This window comes from Schistocerca cancellata, unplaced genomic scaffold (assembly GCF_023864275.1).
Source record: "Schistocerca cancellata isolate TAMUIC-IGC-003103 unplaced genomic scaffold, iqSchCanc2.1 HiC_scaffold_732, whole genome shotgun sequence".
NCBI lineage: Eukaryota > Metazoa > Arthropoda > Insecta > Orthoptera > Acrididae > Schistocerca > Schistocerca cancellata.
The window spans coordinates 3,033,169-3,049,055 of NW_026046743.1; the positions used below are offsets into that span (position 1 = coordinate 3,033,169).

A 15,887-nucleotide genomic window follows, 5' to 3' on the forward strand; every position below is an offset into this window, starting at 1 on the left:
ATATGCAGTTTTACTACTTTCAACTATGCACGGCTTAGAAACCGTTGACGACGCTACAATTCAACCAGAGATAGTTTTGTGTTAGAAGGTAAGAAAAGAAGAAGTCGACGCAATCGAGCAGCTGGGATGGGCGTATTCCGTCACACGGGTGACAAGAAGATGGTTATTGGCCGTATTCTGTGTTCTACTGGATATAGCAGGAATCAATACCCAAACCATGTAAATGAGGTCAAACAAATTAGGAGTTGAAGGATTTTCTTCAAAGACTTGGCGATTTCCCTTCTGAAGCCTCAGCTAGTGGAGACATAAGGTTCCTTCATTTCCTGCCGACGCAGCGCCTTTCTTCAAGAGATACAAAGAAAGGTGACTTGAAAGAATTGAGGAGCTCGTTGCCGAGGAAAGAGGACAGCTTGTGACATGTTAGTGAACAAAAAACATCTCTACTACCATTAGGTGCGACTCATGCCATAGTTTCGTTTGAAAGGACATGAGAAAACAATGCCTACATCTCAGAAGTGTCAAGTAGTTCTCGAAAATGCGCAAAACATTCAACTGAACAGCTCCAAAGACATTTGTGGTAACTGATACTGCGTATGACCACCTGATAACTGGAACTTCAAACGGTTCAAATTGCTCTGAGCACTATGGGACATAACATCTGAGGTCATCAGTCCCCTAGAACTTGGAGCTACTTAAACCTAACTAACCTAAGGACATCACACACATCCGTGCCCGATGCAGCATTCGAACCTGCGACCGCAGCGGTCGCGCGGTTCCAGACTGAAGCCCCTAGAATCGCACGGCCACACCGTAACTGGAACAGTCTCTCATTTTGTATTGCGATGAAACCGTGTTGAGCAGTAAGTACTTAAAAAGTGTTGGGCTAGACCAATATAAGTCAGCCGCGGCAACAGTCTGACATAACGGAAGCTTATTATGTTACTGCTTAACTGTACCCCCTCATTCCCGCTGAAAATATTGTGTTCACGTTAGTGAATGAGAATCTCTCGGGACTTCAGCAGCCTGCTGGTGCTGAGATAAAGCGCTGCTTCGACGAGTGTCACACCCATCATCGTCTGACAAAGCCCAGTACCTCAACTCCGCCGAGAACGTTTCATCGTTGTGTCAATACTCCTCGCGTTCAGAAGCGTAATTTTTCATTTTCCACAGGTACCGGTGGTTCAAGAATTTGTTGAGGAAGAGCAACCTCACCTGCGACCACCATGTCCAGATAGGTCATCTCCTGTACGGCATCGTACGTCACCTCCCCGCCGTGTCTACTAAGCACGCTGTCGACTTCAGACCTGAGCCGGCCCTGCACGTCTGGGTTGACTGCCAACTCGTGGATGCAGAAACTCATCGTCGTGGACGACGTCTCGAAGCCGGCCACGAAGAAAACGAAACACTGCGCGGCGAACAGGTCGTCTGTGAAGGCTGCAACAAGGTAGACCAACGTTAGTCTGGTGGAGTTCTACAGTGTGCTCAGTCATTTGCTCGCAGAAAATAAACCGAAGCAGTGAGAACCATACGGGCCCAAACCACAGCGACAAAGTTTTGAGAAAAATCAGTGTTTGTGAAAAATAAATTTACAGACAAACCATCAGTCTCTCAGGTGTGAATTATCTTTTAATAAAGTCTCAACATTCTATACTTCCTGTGAAAAATTAATTTACCCATTTTATGTTCAGATATATTCAGTACACTGCTGGCAATTAAAATTGCTACACCACGAAGATGACGTGCTACAGACGCGAAATTTAACCGACAGGAAGAAGATGCTGTGATATGTAAATTATTAGCTTTTCAGAGCATTCACACTAGCTTGACGCCGGTGGCGACACCTACAACGTGTTGACATGAGGAAAGTTTCTGTGGTGTCACCGCCAGACACCACACTTGCTAGGTGGTAGCCTTTAAATCGGCCGCGGTCCGTTAGTGTACGTCGGACCCGCGTGTCGTCACTATCAGTGATTGCAGACCGAGCACCGCCACACGGCAGGTCTAGAGGGACTTCCTAGCACTCGCCTCAGTTGTACAGCCGACTTTGCTAGCGATGGTTCACTGACAACTTACGCTCTCATTTGCCGAGACGATAGTTAGCATAGCCTTCAGCTACGTCATTTGCTACGACCTAGCAAGGCGCCATTACCAGTCACTATTGATGCTGTATAACATGAACCGTCAAGAGCGATGTTCACCAATTATGGATTAAAGTTAAGTATTCCAGAAGATACGTACGTTTTTTGCTAGTCTCAATTCCTTGTCCTGTTCCAGACCTCACGCCAGCCTGCGTGAGTTTAAACGCGTGCCTTTCGGCTTCCTCATAGTGGATTGGCTGTCTTGCCAATCCACAACAGTTTCCAACCGACTTCTCATACACAAACAGCAGTTGACTGGCGGTGCCTGGTGAAACGTTGTTGCGATGCCTCGTGTAAGGAGAAGAAATGCGAACCATCACGTTTCCGACTCTGATAAAGGTCTGATTGTGGCCTATTACGCTTGCCATTTATCTTATCGCGACACTGCTGCTCGCGTTGGTCGAGATCCAATGTCTCTTAGCAGAATATGGATTCGGTGGGGTCAGGAGGGTAATACGGAACGCCGTACTGGATCCCAACGGCCTCGTATCACTAGCAGGCGAGATGACAGGCACCTTATCCGCATGGCTGTAACGGATCGTGCAGCCACGTCTCGACCCCTGAGTCAACAGATGGGGACGTTTGCAACACAACAACCATCTGCACGAACAGTTCGACGAAGTTAGCAGCAGCATGGACTATCAGGTCGAAGACCATGGCTGCGGTTGCCCTTGACGCTGCAACACAGACAGGAGCGCCTGCGATGTTGTACTCAACGACGAAGCTGGGTGCACGAATGGCAAAACGTCATTTTTTCGGATGAATCCAGGTTATGTTTACAGCATCATGATGGTCGCATCCGTGTTTGGCGACATAGTGGTGAACGCACATTGGAAGCGTGTATTCGTCATCGCCTTCCTGGCGATCACCCGGCGTGATGGTATGGGGTGCCATTGGGTACACGTCTCGGTCACCACTAGTTCGCATTGACCGCACTTTGAACAGTGGACGTTACATTTCAAATGTCTTATACGACCCGTTGCTCTACCCCATCATTCGATCCCTACGAAACCCTACATTTCAGCAGGATAATGCACAAACGCATGTTGCAGGTCCTGTACGGGCGTCTCTGGATACAGAAAATGTTCGACTGCTGCCCTGGCCAGCACATTCTCCAGATCTCTTACCAATTGAAAACGTCTGGTCAATGGTGGCAGAGCAACTGGCTCGTCACAATACGCCAGTCACTACTGTTAATGAACTGTGGTATCGTGTTGAAGCTGCATGGGCAGCTGTACCTGTACACGCCATCCAAGCTCTGCTTGACTCAGTGCCCAGGCGTATGAAGGCCGTTATTACGGACAGAGTTGGTTGTTCTGGGTACTGATTTCTCAGGATCTAGGCACCCAAATTTCCTGAAAATCTAATCATATATCATTTGTAGTATAATATATTTGTCCAATGAATACCCGTTTATCATCTGCATTTCTTCTTGGTGTAGCAATTTTAATGGCCAGTAGTGTAGTATTCAATATTATATTTATTTTTAATGTTAATTCACAAAATTTCCCTATAATGGCTACTGGCAATAGAGCCATTGTTAAGTTCGCAGTTAGTATGGAACTAGAATCAGAACATAAGGGAGAGATACTAAATGCACCACACTCACACTCACCCACAGTTATGACGTATTCCGGTTCCATGTCGAAGATGTGTCTGGAAGCGCCCCAGATAGCACTGGGACACCATACGGCCGGGGAGAGATGGTCTGGAGTACCATTTCTTCTGACAGCAGGATCCCTTTGGTTGTCATCCGCCTCACCCTTCCAGTACAGCTGTACGTCTACGATATTCTGCGTCGCGTTCTGTCGCCCTTCGTGGTATACAATCCTGGGCTTACATTTCAGCAAGATAATGCCCGACCGTACACGGAGATAATTTCTACTGCTAGTCTTCGTGCTTGCAGACCCTGCGTTGGCCAGCAAGGTCACCGGATCTCTCATCAGTTCGGAGAGTTTAGAGTATTATGCACAGAACCAGGTCTGGATTCTGACGATCAAACGCGCCAATTGGACAGAAATTAGCTCGGTGTTCCTCAGGACATCCGACAACTCTGCCAGTCAATGCTAAGTCAAATATTTGCTAGTAAAAGGGCCAAATGTAGACCAACGCTTTATTTACGTTTTCAGTTTGTGAAGCTCTTTCTCTTGCGTATATGTCTTACAATGCCATCGTTATGCGGAAACATGACAATAATGACTTTATGTCAACACATGTTGTACTAGAAATTACAGCCATGTGAGTTTTGTATTTAAATGTGTCTGGCGTACAGTTGCTGATCCATGCGCAACTTGTTTTCCTGTACAGTTGGCTCGTCTTAAGGAAAAGTCACAGACTATTGTAACGTATGTATTTGGCAGATAATACGAGTAATGAGCACGCGATTCGATAGTTATTGCCTCATGTAATGACAAAGGTTATGAGCAGATTGTTCACCCATCCATATTTCAGTTCCAAATAAGCTCCACGCAAATACTTCAAGAAAAGACTTCATAAGCTTTAAATTTACATTCGGCTTACCGTATTGCTCTTTTGCAGGAAATCTTTCCTTGCTGTTCTCAGACTGAATTGGTGTATCTTCTGTCGGCCTCAGTTGTTTTCCTCGGCCGTCAAAACTCGTCTGATACTTTCAGGATCCGATTTTGTAATCTAATACCCCCAGCATTACCTGAATTAATTAGATCACAATGTTTCACTTTTGTTGATGAGCATCTCCATAACCTATGTTCAGGACACTACGCATTCCGTTAAACTGATATACGACATCCTTTGCAGTCTCTGACGGAAATACAACGTAATCGGGAAACTTAAAAATTTTGGTTTCTTCCCTTTTATCCTTAAATCTATTCCCCAAGTCATGCTTTGTTTCCCCCGCTGTTTGATTTACCGCACGATTCAATATCAGTGTGTCTAAAAATGGTTCAAATGGCTCTGAGCACTATGGGACTTAACATCCATGGTCATCAGTCCCCTAGAACTTAGAACTACTTAAACCTAACTAATCTAAGGACATCACACAACACCCAGTCATCACGAGGCAGAGAAAATCCCTGACCTCGCCGGGAATCGAACCCGGTAACCCGGGCGCGGGAAGCGAGATAACAGTGTGTCTCATTGCATTCTCAAGTACTAGTTCCCTTGCTTCTTTCAACTTTTACAACTTCAGTTTGATTTCTTATAACCTGTAGGTAACCATTTCCTGCCTGAATTTTCTGCTTAATATCGTCAGAATATCAAAGAGACTATTCCCGTTAACAGTTTTCATAGAACGAAAAATCTGTCAGTTTCCTGCACGCCTTGCGACGTGTTGTTGATGACGTACGTATACTTACTGAAGTCGATGTCCGGCGAGTGAGCGACTTTTTTCCCAGTGTCTGCACATTCGTGGTCGGGGTCGACGTGTCCCTTCTCCTGCAGCTGCAGCAGCAGGTTGACGAAGTCGTTCCTCTTCACGCTGTTCTTCTTGCGGTAGTCCACTGTATCACGCACGACACCCATGAAGAAGCGCTCACACTCCGGACTTACAGAATTTATGTGCAGGAGGTAACCAATACGCACCTTAAACACGGCGTTCAGTTATTACGTCAGAGGCGTAAGGTACATTCACTGCTTTTCAATATCAACGACTTGAGGCATAAAGAAAGATGCGTCGAGTGACAACGAGACGCAATTTTCTTATTTTATTCTCGATGGCTTGAGAAACCACAGCTGTTTTCGTAATTATCAGTGACATAGAAATCTGTAACGCGTCGTATTCTAAACAGATGGGTTCGAGACGTTGTTCGCAGTCTGTTCATGGTTCACCTTGGATAACGTAAAGGAAGGTGGGTTCCTAAGATAAAAATACACTCGTGCTTATACACTCCTGGAAACTGAAATAAGAACACCGTGAATTCATTGTCCGAGGAAGGGGAAACTTCATTGACACATTCCTGGGGTCAGATTCATCACATGATCACACTGACAGAAACACAGACACATAGACACAGGCAACAGAGCATGCACAATGTCGGCACTAGTACAGTGTATATCCACCTTTCGCAGCAATGCAGGCTGCTATTCTCCCATGGAGACGATCGTAGAGATGCTGGATGTAGTCCTGTGGAACGGCTTGCCATGCCATTTCCACCTGGCGCCTCAGTTGGACCAGCGTTCGTGCTGGACGTGCAGACCGCGTGAGACGACGCTTCATCCAGTCCCAAACATGCTCCATGGGAGACAGATCCGGAGATCTTGCTGGCCAGGGTAGTTGACTTACACCTTCTAGAGCACGTTGGGTGGCACGGGATACATGCGGACGTGCATTGTCCTGTTGGAACAGCAAGTTCCCTTGCCGGTCTAGGAATGGTAGAACGATGGGTTCGATGACGGTTTGGATGTACCGTGCACTATTCAGTGTCCCCTCGACGATCACCAGTGGTGTACGGCCAGTGTAGGAGATCGCTCCCCACACCATGATGCCGAGTGTTGGCCCTGTGTGCCTCGGTCGTATGCAGTCCTGATTGTGGCGCTCACCTGCACGGCGCCAAACACGCATACGACCATCACTGGCACCAAGGCAGAAGCGACTCTCATCGCTGAAGACGACACGTCTCCATTCGTCCCTCCATTCACGCCTGTCGCGACACCACTGGAGGCGGGCTGCACGATGTTGGGGCGTGAGCGGAAGACGGCCTAACGGTGTGCGGGACCGTAGCCCAGCTTCATGGAGACGGTTGCGAATGGTCCTCGCCGATACCCCAGGAGCAACAGTGTCCCTAATTTGCTGGGAAGTGGCGGTGCGGTCCCCTACGGCACTGCGTAGGATCCTACGGTCTTGGCGTGCATCCGTGCGTCGCTGCGGTCCGGTCCCAGGTCGACGGGCACGTGCACCGTCCGCCAACCACAGGCGACAACATCGATGTACTGTGGAGACCTCACGCCCCACGTGTTGAGCAATTCGGCGGTACGTCCACCCGGCCTCCCGCATGCCCACTATACGCCCTCGCTCAAAGTCCGTCAACTGCACATACGGTTCACGTCCACGCTGTCGCGGCATGCTACCAGTGTTAAAGACTGCGATGGAGCTCCGTATGCCACGGCAAACTGGCTGACACTGACGGCGGCGGTGCACAAATGCTGCGCAGCTAGCGCCATTCGACGGCCAACACCGCGGTTCCTGGTGTGTCCGCTGTGCCGTGCGTGTGATCATTGCTTGTACAGCCCTCTCGCAGTGTCCGGAGCAAGTATGGTGGGTCTGACACACCGGTGTCAATGTGTTCTTTTTTCCATTTTCAGGAGTGTATATTAAGTGTAATTGCAGAATGTGGTGATACACAACGTGGCACTACACTAATCTGGCGCTAATAGCATAGGCACATAGGGAACACACACGACACGGATTTGTAAGTACTCGGTACTGGTGATAAGTTGAGAAAACCATCCCGAAACACACGTCGTACAAAACTGCAGTTTCCTGCGCATGTAGCCCTACATCAATATGTGATATGATCACCGTGCACACGTACACAGGCCGCACAACGTGTTGGCATACTCTGGATCAGGTGGTCGAGCAGCTGCTAGGGTACAGCCTCCCATTCTTGCACCAGTATCTGTCGGAGTTTCTGAAGTGTTGTAGGGGTTTGAAGACGTGCAGTGATACGTCGACCGAGAGTATCCCAGACTTACTCGATGGGGTTTAGGTCTGGAGAACAGGCAGGCCACTCCATTCGCCTGATATCTTCTCTTTCAAGGTATTCCTAGACGATGGCAGCTCGGTGGGGCCGTGCGTTATCATCCATCAGGAGGAAGATGGGACCCACTCTACCCCTCAAAAGGCGGACATACTGGTGCAAAATGACGTCCCGATACACTTGACCTGTTACAGTTCCTCTGTCAAAGCTATGCAGGGGTGTACGAGCACCAATCATAATCCCACCCCACACCATCAAACCACAACCTCCATACAGGTCCCTTTCAAGGACGTTAAGGGGTTGGTATCTGGTTCCTGGTTCACGCCAGATGAAAACCCGGCGAGAACCACTGTTCAGACTATACCTGGACTCGTCCGTGAACATAACCTGGGGCTACTGTTCCAACGAGCATGTTATGTGTTCTTGACACCAGGATTTAAGGGCTTTCCTGTGACCAGGGGTCAGTGGAATGCACCTTGCAGGTCTCCGGCCGAATAAACCATGTCTTTTCAGTCGTCAATAGACTGTGTGTCTGGAGACAACTGTTCCAGTGGCTGCGGTAAGGTGCCGAGCAAGGCTACCTGCAGTACTCCGTGGCCGTCTGCGGGCACTGATGGTAAGATATCGGTCTTCTTGTGGTGTTGTACACTGTGGACGTCCCTTACTGTAGCGACTGGAGACGTTTCCTGTCTGCTGGACTCGTTGCCATAATCTTGAGATCGCACTTTGTGGCACACGGAGGGTTCGTACTACGACCTGCTGTGTTTGACCAGCCTCCAGTCGCCCTAGTATTCTACCCCTCATAACGTCATCAGTATGTGTTCTTTGAGCCATTTTCAACACACAGTCATCATTAGCACATCTGAAAACGTCTGCACACTTACTCGCTGCACCGTACTCTGACATTCACCAACACACCTCAGCGTATGTGGACTGCTGCCTGCGCCACCGTGCGACGACCGCAGGTCAAATGCACCGCACGGTCATACCCCGAGATGATTTAAACCCGCAAACCGCCGACCAGACCGTTGTTTCACCATGTATCAGCATTATCCCTAATTTATGAGCATGAGCTAAATGTGTACAAAATTCTCGGGGCTACGCCTCGAATAATTTTCGTTCCTCGAAATATATTGTGCCTGTCTGATGGTCTTTTCCTCATTAATGTTGGTTTTCTCCTGGAAAATTTCAGGATGGAAACAAAATATTTGTGCTAAATGCAAACTTCATTAGGATAACTGTAACTGAAAACAGTGAAAACATACACGACGTAAATCATAAAATACTAACAACAAATAATAGAAACTACTCTCATTTGAGATACATATCTTATGCAGGGTGTGTAATTTCCATTAACATTTACTTTTCTCATTTGTGAGTAGTATTAACACCACAAGGAAAGAAACTCACAAGAGAAAAAGCAGAAACAGTCAAGCGCAAGAATCTGCGCACCTCTGATTTCAGACAAGTTTCCCATCCTAATCGGGGACCACACGGAAGTAATTCATATTAAAGCACTTCTGTTTTCGGAAAGCATCGAAGTGAAATGTTTTAATGCGTGATCCGTTTAGGGCCAGGTCAAATCCTTGGAATATTCGATAGTAAAGGTACATTATTTACAGATATACACAGATATTTTTGTCTATTGTTATCCCATATGGTCGAAATTCGACCAATTGTGTCAACGTCATACAAAAATAGTTGCGCACAACATGATGAACGACCATACGTAGAAATGAACCGACCTGATCCATGATAAAAAGTTTCGTGTATCCGAAAGTGACACATTCCACGTAAGAGTGTCTGACATTTCAGCCTCAAGACAGGCCATGGAAAATTCTGTGTTGTGGATGCCCGATCATTTGAAGTGAGTCCTTGATAAAGTGCGTTGAAAATAAATTTTTAACTGACGGCTGAAAATTAACATTTCACTTACGGCAACTTAATGTGAATGCTTTTCTGTGACATAAAGTAACCTCAGGTGCGAAATGTTTTGGATTACAAAATCTGCTCAGGAAGTTCATCAAATTGCATTTATAAGTTTCAAAATTATTTGAAATTAGGTTAACTGCACGTTTAAATGTATCTTTTATAATGGCAACCGAATTTGCACTATCGATGTCTACATTATTCTCTACGCAAAAATTGTGTCTGTCCTCTTTGTTTTGCAGCCCGACTGTTAGTGTTCTTCTCCGATGCACAGCCAAAAACAAATATAGTTTCCGTATAATAAGGGGAGTGTAGCTATCCAAAAAGGAGAAATGGAAATTATGAACTCACTTCAAATTTTGTGATAAAAGCGGGAAATAAAATCAGAGTCACTTTCTTTTGCTCTTAAACAAAAGTAAGCAAAAAGCAATAACGTCAATAAACAACGCTGTGCACAGTGTGCGTTCGCCCAAAGGCGTCGTTACTAAGATGTTTTGCTGCAGCATTGTAGCTGCCCGGTGTGGATGTGTCACTGCAAATGAATCATCTACAACATTTAAGGGCGAACGTCCCTCGACTGCGTTCTCACAGAACGTTAATTTCGTGTTTTATTTCTACCATAGCACTCGGCGCGTGCGGTAGAAGTTGGTAGCGGTGTGAGAGACAGAAAAGAACTTTTCTCATCCGTGTATCTCTGCGTCCTTTTACCTCTCTTAGCGTTTACATACACACCTAATTTTCTTTCGTACACATCTATGGCAAAGTACCTTTCGAATTACATAAGCTTCATTGGACTCCTTGAACAATTAATATTACAAATTGGTACTTCAATTTTCTGCGCTCACGTATTAGTATTAGGATGAAGCCCGAAACTATGCGATACGATATTTCAGTGCCTGTGTTATTCCGAATTGCGATGCAATGTTCCTTCGGACATACATTCATGTCTGAAGGAACAGCCGTTGTGAAACACATGAAACGTATTCGCATATGGACCATCAGTTGTGTAATGGAATGATGAAATGAAAATTTGTGTCAGGCCGGGATTCGAACCCGAATTTCCCTCTTGTCACGAATGTGCGCCTTACCATCAGACTATCCGAGCACCATTCAGTACGAGACCCACGGCTGACGACATATGGAAGATTGGGTCTTGCCGTGAGTCATGTCTACCAACTCTCAGTTTCTTGATTCGATTCAGTTGAACATTCCTCTCTCTCTCTAGGGACTGAACCTACTCTCGTTTAGGTTTCAGTGTGTTCGATGAATTCCTTATCCGACAGCAAGGCGCCATCTCGCCGAGGTATCCAGAACTGTGGATGCTTCCTATAAAAGTCTGTTACAGGCTATATCGCATTTCTGTGTTTGCTTGTATAAACAGCATGTTTCACGCGCACGGTAAGAGTTGTTACCGGTGTTCCGCGAGAACCATTACCTGGGTTGTAGGCTGCCATCTGCGATAACGCCTTGGCAGAAACGGCAGACTGAATCAATAGCACACGCACACAGAGGTGTACACAAACTCCAACCAAAACCTTACATAATACCGGTAGTGCATAAAGTGACCGATCCGGGCACTCTTGTTCGATGTCGGTATTGCAACCGCCTGTTGCCGACTGTCGAAGGAGGAGTTTTGTTCCAGAGACTCAGTTTTTCTTTTTCCGGATCAAGTATGACTACGTGATGTCGCACAACTACGTGGTGCCAAGCTTTCAGGAAACATTCCTCACACACAAATAAAGAAAAGATGTTATGTGGACATTTGTCATGAAACGCTTAATTTCCATGTTAGAGCTCATTTTAGTTTCGTCACTATGTACTGTACTTCCTCGATTCAACGCCAGTTGGCCCAATTGAAGGAAGGTAATGTTGACTTCGGTGCTTGTGTCGACATGCGACTCATTGCTCTACAGTACTAGCATCAAGCACATCAGTACGTAGCATCAACAGGTTAGTGTTCATCACGAACGTGGTTTTGCCCTCAGTGCAATGTTTACAAATGCGGAGTTGGCAGATGCCCATTTGATGTATGGATTAGCACGGGGCAATAGCCGTAGTGTGGTACGTTTGTATTGAGGCAGATTTCCAGAACGAAAGTGTCCAAACAGGCAGACGTTCGAAGCAATTGATCGGCGTCTTAGGGAGCACGGAACATTCCAGCCGATGACTCGCGACTGGGGAAGACCTAGAACGACGAGGACACCTGCAATGGACGAGGCAATTCTTCGTGCAGTTGACGATAACCCTAATGTCAGCGTCAGAGACGTTGCTGCTGTACAAGGTAACGTTGACCACGTCACTGTATGGATAGTGCTACGGGTGAACCATGTACAGCGTGTGCAGGCCCTATCAGCAGCTGATTGGCGTCCACGGGTACACTTCTGCGAATGGTTCATCCAACAATGTGTCAATCCCCATTTCAGTACAAATGTTCTCTTTACGGATGAGGCTTCATTCCAACGTGATCAAATTGTAAATTTTCACAATCAACATGTGTGGGATGACGAGAATCGGCACGCAATTGTGCAATCACGTCATCAACACAGATTTACTATGAACGTTTGGGCAGGCATTGTTGGTGATGCCTTGATTGGGCCCCATGTTGTTCCACCTACTCTCAATGGAGCAGGTTATCATGATTTCATACGGGATACTCTACCTGCGCTGCTAGAACACGTGCCTTTGCAAGTACGACACAACATGTGGTTCATGCACGTTGCAGCTCCTGCACATTTCAGTCGAAGTGTTCGTACGCTTCTCAACAACAGATTCGGTGACCGATGGATTGGTAGAGGCGGACCAATTCCATGGCCTCCACGCTCTCCTGACCTGAACCCTCTAGTCTTTCATTTATGGGGGCATTTGAAAGCTCTTGTCTACGCAACCCCGGTACCAAATGTAGAGACTCTTCGTGCTCGTATTGTGGACGGCTGTGATACAATACGCCATTCTCCAGGGCTGCATCAGCGCATCAGGGATTCCATGCTACGGAGGATGGATGCATGTACCCTAGCTAACGGAGGACATTTTGAACATTTCCTGTAACAAAGTGAAGTCACGCTGGTACGTTCTGTTGCTGTGTCTTTCCAGTCCATGATTAATGTGATTTGAAGGGAAGTAATAAAATGAGCTCTAACATGGAAAGTAAGCGTTTCCGGACACATGTCCACGTAACATATTTTCTTTGTTTGTGTGTGAGGAATGTTTCCTGAAAGTTTGGCCGTACCTCTTTGTAACACCCTGTATATGCGATGATGCACTGGAAGATGACCTGTTACAGCAAGAGCGTGAAACAGGGGTGTGTCATGGTCACGTGTGGTCTGCAGTTACTGTAACACCTCTTGCTAGAGTAGATTGATCGCTGTACACCTGAGCATAACTTCTGATAAGTTTGTGAACAATGAACTCCAACCATTTTGTTAGAGAACGAGCAATCAACAAAACGACCTGCTGTTATTTCATGGAGGACAATGCAGGAGGAGACACACCACGAATGTATAGTTCTATTTGTATTTCGCGGGTATTACCTTTCAACGGAAACTCCTCGTAATTCTAATGGTGTGTACTCGTACTTTGTAGTGCATGCAACAACCATAGGTCTTTTTGTTTATTACTCTTTCTGTCAGAAAGTAGCTGCAGTATATTGTTAACAAACAGAAGTTTTGGTAAGGTGTAAAAGTATCGGTCCAGTAATTGGTGTTACACTAACTGCACGCTTCATGTCACCATCACGAACTCCTGTTTCACGTTCTTGATATATAGTTGATGAGGTTTTTCATAACACCAGCATCCATTGCTCTACGACAGCAAGCAGTCGTACTTGATCCGGAAAAAAGGGCCAGTTGCAATACCGACGTCGAGCAACAGTATCTAAATTGGTCAGTCTATGCACTCCCGGTACTTTTTAAGGTTTCAGTTTTAGTTTTTGTAGACCTCCCTGAACCGGTACTACTGACGTCCCGGCTATTTCCCCTAAAAACGATACGCCTCCTGCTAATATCCGAGGAACGTGCCAAAGCGTTACCGGCGATCGGGGCATACCTTCACGGCATACCTTCACGGTACCGGTTGTCGCGCAACGCCAGACACAAATGTAATCGCTTTTACTGGGCCTCATTGTTCTGTAGCGTTCCCTCTGCACATTTCTCTTCAAATTATTCAATTAGGCGATGAAACACGTGTCAAGTCAAGAAGTCTCGTCGGTCGAGGGATACCATATTAGCAAGTTGACTGATACTATTCGCTGATAGGTAAAGGTGATAGGCTGCGATTTCCCAAGGTGTACTTATATCATTCAGCATCTAACAACCATCATCACAAGAAGTGCAACTAGGTGCACTTAGAAGAATATCTAAAGTTTTACTCAAGGCGTTAATTCAAGTACGGACAAAAATCTCGTAGCCTCTCTCAGTGAAATGGTACAGTAGTACGCTTCGTTGCCTCTCTCAGTGAAAGTGTCCAGGTCACTCGTTTGGGTATTCGCAGGGCGGGCTTCTGCTTGTAATCGGAATTTAGGGCGCTAGTCCTCAGAGCGATATAGCAAAAGGGCTAGTGAAAGCAATTTTAATGCTTAGAAAGAATAAGGGGCGTTCAAAAAGAAACGAGCCAGAGGCATAATTACAGAAACCGGTGCCTTTATGTTAGAAGTATTGACCTGGCTGTTGAGACATTTGTCTCACTGTGACACAAGGCGATGAGTGGCTGCGATGTTAACCAGTTCCGCCCGTACAGCTGGACGTCGTCGTCCGAGGTGAATCGTTTGCTCCTCAGAGCCTTTCCAAGGGAACCAAAAATGGCCCCCTTCTGATTCACTCCTGCAGCACGGGACAACAGAGAATGCTCAGCGTTACTGGCATACCTTGACCACCCTCCGCCAAGCGATCAAATAAAAACGACCAGGCAATTTCACCTGTGGGCTCATTCTGCTCCACGACAATGCAAAGCCTCATACGGCCAACACAGTCGCGATACTCCTGCAGAAACACAAATGGGAGGTTCTCGTCCAACCTCCATACAGTCCGGACCTCTCTCCCTATGATTACGTCATTTTTGGTCCCCTTAAAAAGCCTCTGAGGGGCAAACGATTCACCTCAGAGAACGGCGTACAGCTGTACGTGCGGAACTGGTTAACATCGCAGACCCGGGGATTTTATGAGACAGCCATTCACCGCCTTGTGTCACAGTGGGACAAGTGTCTCAACAGCCAGTAATATTTCTGTAATTATGACTCCAGCTCGTTTCTTTCTGAATGCCCCTTACACCTTAGAACATAAAAAAATACAGGGTTATTACAAATGATTGGAGCGATTTCACAGCTCTACAATAACTTTATTATTTGAGATATTTTCAAAATGCTTTGCACACACATACAAAAACTCAAAACGTTTTTTTAGGCATTCACAAATGTTCGATATGTGCCCCTTTAGTGATTCGGCAGACATCAAGCCGATAATCAAGTTCCTCCCACACTTGGCGCAGCATGTCCCCATCAATGAGTTCGAAAGCATCGTTGATGCGAGCTCGCAGTTCTGGCACGTTTCTTGGTAGAGGAGGTTTAAACACTGAATCTTTCACATAACCCCACAGAAAGAAATCGCATGGGGGTTAAGTCAGGAGAGCGTGGAGGCCATGACATGAATTGCTGATCATGATCTCCACCACGACCGATCCATCGGTTTTCCAATCTCCTGTTTAAGAAATGCCGAACATCATGATGTAAGTGCGGTGGAGCAGCATCCTGTTGAAAGATGAAGTCGGCGCTGTCGGTCTCCAGTTATGGCATGAGCCAATTTCCCGCGGGCTACGCGTGAAACTTGCCCGCACGCGTTCAACCGTTTCTTCGCTCACTGCAGGCCGACCCGTTGATTTCCCCTTACAGAGGCATCCAGAAGCTTTAAACTGCGCATACCACCGCCGAATGGAGTTACCAGTTGGTGGATCTTTGTTGAACTTCGTGCTGAAGTGTCGTTGCACTGTTATGACTGACTGATGTGAGTGCATTTCAAGCACGACATACGCTTTCTCGGCTCCTGTCGCCATTTTGTGTCACTGCGCTCTCGAGCGCTCTGGCGGCAGAAACCTGAAGTGCGGCTTCAGCCGAACAAAACTTTATGAGTTTTTCTACGTATCTGTAATGTGTCGTGACCAT

The 15,887-nt window shown here is 46.6% G+C and overlaps 1 protein-coding gene across 2 annotated transcripts in view; it reads right to left on the bottom strand.

Moving 5' to 3' along the window:
• LOC126141630 (probable cytochrome P450 6a13) overlaps window positions 1-15,887 on the bottom strand; it is a 173,468-nt gene that overhangs the window by 29,540 nt on the left and 128,041 nt on the right. Inside the window, exons 4-5 of one of the 2 annotated variants that reach the window (XM_049915267.1) lie at window positions 5,471-5,696; window positions 1,213-1,434 (exon numbers count right to left, since the gene is read on the bottom strand). The exons of the other annotated variant lie outside the window; for it this stretch is intronic. Coding sequence (XP_049771224.1) covers window positions 1,213-1,434; window positions 5,471-5,696 — 448 coding nt within the window. The remainder of the gene's footprint in view (window positions 1-1,212; window positions 1,435-5,470; window positions 5,697-15,887) is intronic. 2 annotated transcript variants of the gene reach the window in all.